General features: G+C 36.2%; 1 protein-coding gene across 1 annotated transcript; it reads left to right on the forward strand.

Moving 5' to 3' along the window:
• Positions 1–1,850: 1,850 nt before the first annotated feature.
• LOC119828994 (glycoprotein 3-alpha-L-fucosyltransferase A-like) lies at positions 1,851–4,323 on the forward strand. Its single transcript, XM_038351340.1, has 3 exons — positions 1,851–2,088; positions 3,606–3,754; positions 4,052–4,323. Exons 1-3 carry the CDS (start codon positions 1,924–1,926, stop codon positions 4,302–4,304), a joined length of 567 nt encoding a protein of 188 aa, XP_038207268.1. The 5' UTR covers positions 1,851–1,923; the 3' UTR covers positions 4,305–4,323.
• The last annotated feature ends 310 nt before the right edge of the window (positions 4,324–4,633 follow it).

Here is a 4,633-nt window from a genome sequence, read left to right on the forward strand (position 1 = left end):
TACGCAACTGATTTTGTTTGATGGGGTTTTATAATAGATATATATAGTGATTCAAGAGGAAGGTTTGTATATAATAATATCTATTAAGTACTACGCGTGCAAAGCCACGGGCAAAATCTAGTAAATTATTAAATGGGACCAAATGACAACAATTTCTTATCAAACACAAAATGAATAAACACAATCGGTTATCCACGGAGCTATGGAGTGACAAAATCAAAAAATATAGTCTAATCAAAGACATCTTTCGTTTCTGAGAAAGCCGGTTAAAAACTGACGATGTTAGAAGATAGAAGTCTTGAGAGTAGATAAAAGTAATTCTGTGTGCCACCAGTTTATTTTCTTTGACAACAAAACGGTATCTAATTAGAGCCTTCTGCTACCTTTAGCGGTAGCTCAAAAACATGACAAAGTTCAAAGACCTTGATTGATATGTGACAGTTCGGATGTTTATTGAAATAAGAAATAACCACAAGTAACTATTTAAACACGGTTTAAACCGTAAACTTAAAGTAGGTTAACTTAACAAAGAATGACATGGAATTTCATTTAATTTAATTCGTATATAGATAGTATAAGTTGTAGTAGGTACATAATTTATAGATTATAATTACCTGTCATTGATATAAATAGTTTTTTATTTTGTTTTTGCATCAATCTTACCTAGCTAACGATCTCAATTATACGTTCAATAAAGGCAGGTGAATTATAATATCTATTTAATATTATAAATAAATTATGTTATCTATTAAGGTAAATTGTATTATCTATTTATTTTATTTAAAATCCTGCACCGGTCGCGATTCAGAACATTCTTCGAAATGAAATCCATCTCACCATCCAGGAATTATTTTGGGCAACGATAAACATCTTATTATATTTAGAAAAAGATTAGATTTATACTAACTTCTTGCAACATCTCTCATATTTTATATTTTTGAAGTTTGTCATTCACTTTTGATACTTGTATATTCGTCATAACTTTTGATATTTTGATGTTTATATTTTCAATAGAATTTAAATTTAATCTTAACCATAGTATTGGTAATGATAAAATAGTGTGATTTGAGATACTAAAATAGTTTCAATGGTCTATCAAAATCAAAAAGTTGGAATCTTAAGGTAAATTTCCTACTCCTTTAGCCACTCTATCATTTAAGAAAAACCCCCAATAACAAGTCAATTAACATAAAAATAACGAAATGATATTTACTTCTAATCCTGTTGTTAATCTGATATATCTACCAGTGCTTAATTTTATAAAAGTGCAATGTAATTTTTTTCTTCAAAACAAGTCGAACTTTGTATTCTATATAAATATTAAGTAACATTGTTTAATGCATCATTTGTTGTGTTCGCAATCATCAGGGTAAGAATTTATGAAAGATGAAACTAAAGAAATAAAAATACGCCAAAAAAAATGGTTGCCTGTGAAGAAGTTTTACGGGCGAAGATTTTACGTGACAACGTCTTTTTCTCGGTAGAATATTTATTGATATGAATATTATTAAATTGCACAATAGGAACAAGGAATTGAATGAAAATAAGAATTGCACAAATTTTAACTACAGAAAATATATTTTATTTACTAAAAAGACAGAGACAGAGACACAAGCACGCGCCGATTCAATGCGCCTAATTCTCTAGTGCTGCGCGCGCGGCGGACCGATTATAGTTCGGTGACTCATCGTAACGTTACCGGGCGTTACTCTTTTTCATTAGTGACTCCGAGCCGCAACCTAATTTAAGACGTTGTCACGTCAAAATATGAAAACTTGAGGGCTATTCACACTTTTGCATGTTTGTGCAAAGACCATTTCTATCGGATCAGCTAGTGATTTTATATATTTTTGTTACAGATGATATCAATGCGACAAAATGGGCACAAATGTCGAGATCCGTGAGTATAACCGCTGAGCGGGCATGTGGGCGCGCGCGGCGCGGGTGCTGCGGCGCGTGGCGCTGCTGGTGCCGTTCGTGCTGACCGCGTTGGCGTTGCTGCTGCTGCCGCGCCCGCCGCCCTACAGCACGCCCGCGCGGCTCCCGTCCCCGCCGCCGCAAGCTCTGCGCGACGAATCGCACTTGCATGTATGTACATTTGCTTATTGTATTTTGCTTATTCTTTGGTCGACACAAATTTAATTTTATGAACGTTCAATTGAAATTTTCATTGCATAAATATGCTTAAAAACTTTGCGGGGAAAATTCCAAATTGTTGGGATTATATAGTCACGAATAAAATATAATCAAGAATATCATATAGTATGAAGAACTGACCATAATTGAAAATTCGTCAGTCAATATTTTGAAAACATGTAGTTTAGGTGATGGTACAGACTATATATGTAGGTACTTAATACTTATTCGTATAAAAGCGCCATTTAGTGACAAACAGTTATTGTTTTGTATCAATGTCGTTTTCCATCAAAATTTATTAAGATGGAATTAACAAATCAGTTATTATTCAGATCATTGAATCGTGTTATGGACCCATATACAACTTCGCCCGTAATTATCATACCTCTTACCCATAATTCACGTAAAAACGCCTTGAGAATAAGGGGACATCAACGAGTAACAATGAAGCTGGGACAAGAAATATCCGTGTTTCTGGAATGATAAGTCATTCACACTAACGGCATCGGAACTATACACGGTCTTCATTCTTAATTAAATTCCCACGTTTCTCTTTGAACCACAGTACTCTGTGAATTGTCAAAGTATATGTATGCTCTATTCTTTTTTTATGTCACAGTCGGCAATGGAGCTGGTGGGACGCCTGATGGTAATTGCTGCCACCGCCCATGAACATTTGGAGAGGCATAAGGTCCATTGTAGACCTTACGCCTCTACAAATGGATTGCCGACTTTAAATTGGGAAGGGGTTAAGAAAGGATTGCCAAGAGCAATAAAGGAAAGGACTGGGAAGGGTAAGGAAAAGGATATGGGCCTCCGGCTTCCCCAGTCACCGAATGAAACACAGCAGAATGCTATTTCACGCTGGTCTCCTGTGGGGGTGTGGTACTTCCCCGGTGCGAGCTGGCCCAATTCGTGCCAAAGCGTGCTCGACTACCACATATTAGTACATATTATGTACTATTAATTATATCATCCAGTAACATCCACGATATTGAAATTATGACGGCTAAATTACTAATCCATACGACACAGCAACCTAAATACAACCGATAAAATTGTCGATTAGATTTGATAAGAAACAGGATATACTTCTGTCCAAATATGGCTAACGTTTTATATTTCCCTGCAGGTTTTCAGCTTCAGGAGATGACTTTAAAGTGAAATAATATTCTAAATTAATAATATATGAAAATGAGTATTGTTAACTTCAGGAACGATTAATTCGTAAAGCAATCGAAAACATAATTAAACATTGATTTTAATGATAATCGTTCATGCTAAGAATACCGTTTTGCTTTTAAAAACTTCCGATGTTACTTCAAAACATGCATACGACGTGGTAATAAAATTTCACACCGAAAATGATATGAACAATATGTTCAAGTGATGTCACCACTGCATTGTTTATTTTACGCAACGTGACCAGGCCCTTTTAATTAAAAAGCGTGACGACATTATCCTTTCAGAACGCGATTACCGAAAGTGAGGATGAATTGAGTAACGTTGAGGATGAATTTTCTAAGCGACCTTGGTACATGAGCGGAGGTGAAAGGAGACCCAAGAACCATGATCCACTCGCAAGGCTATTTCCAGAGGACTTGCCTAGCGAAGACAGGTAATTAATTAGCATACCTTATTTGTATGTATTGTGAAGTGAGAGATAAGGCTTAAGATATTGAAGAAGAAGAAGCCCAATCCAATTCCTTTGTCCCGTGTAGGTACGCTTTGCACAATTACATGCAAATCGAGATAGGTAGGCGTTTGCAAACTAAAATGAAAACTATATTAGCATTACTTTATCTTAGAACTTATTATATTATACAACTATTCATGACCAAACAAAAATGTAAATGCATTATGCACGGTTATCCATTTTGTGCTAGATAAAAAATGATTTTATTTATATTAACAGAATTGTCGAGCAGCTTATGTACACTTTACCAAGAGACGAGGATGTACCAGTAAAGAAGATATTGTTGGCTAATGGGCTAGGCACTTGGGGTGTCTCTGGCGGTAGGACTGAATTCATCAGAAACAAATGTCCAGTAGACAGGTGTACGCTGACGGGAGATTCCAGAGAGGCGGGAACGGCCGACGCCATTTTGTTCAAGGACCATCACACCCCATTCAACATCAAGCGACCACCGAACCAGGTAATTAGATAGAAAATGCAGTTATTTATATTCATGTTCTATGTAATAAATCGTGATTTTAATGTCACACAACCCCCACAAAACCGGCGTGAACGCGCCAATACCAGAAAATACTGGGGTGATTTGAAATTTGGTCCAGAGATAGTTTGAGATCCGAGAAAGGATATAGCATAGTTTATATCTTGGAAATATTAAACCAACAGAAACTATACCGGGAAAATAACAGGACTGTCTCCTTTATCCGTTGACTACGCGGACGCAGAGCCGCGGGCGGAAAGCTAGTTATGTCATATAATCATAAGTACCTGGATGACCGAGCTTTGCTCGGTATTCTTTTTTTT

The sequence above is a fragment of the Zerene cesonia genome, chromosome 9 (genome assembly GCF_012273895.1).
Source record: "Zerene cesonia ecotype Mississippi chromosome 9, Zerene_cesonia_1.1, whole genome shotgun sequence".
Taxonomy (NCBI): Eukaryota; Metazoa; Arthropoda; class Insecta; order Lepidoptera; family Pieridae; genus Zerene; species Zerene cesonia.

What these genes read in the sequence shown, in the direction of transcription:
- LOC119828994 (XM_038351340.1), top strand. Translation starts at nt 1,924, where the DNA reads ATGTGGGCGCGCGCGGCGCGGGTGCTGCGGCGCGTGGCGCTGCTGGTG. An exon ending in GCGACGAATCGCACTTGCAT is followed by an intron (nt 2,089 to 3,605) that starts GTATGTACATTT and finishes TTATCCTTTCAG; the next exon opens with AACGCGATTACCGAAAGTGA. An exon ending in GACTTGCCTAGCGAAGACAG is followed by an intron (nt 3,755 to 4,051) that starts GTAATTAATTAG and finishes TTATATTAACAG; the next exon opens with AATTGTCGAGCAGCTTATGT.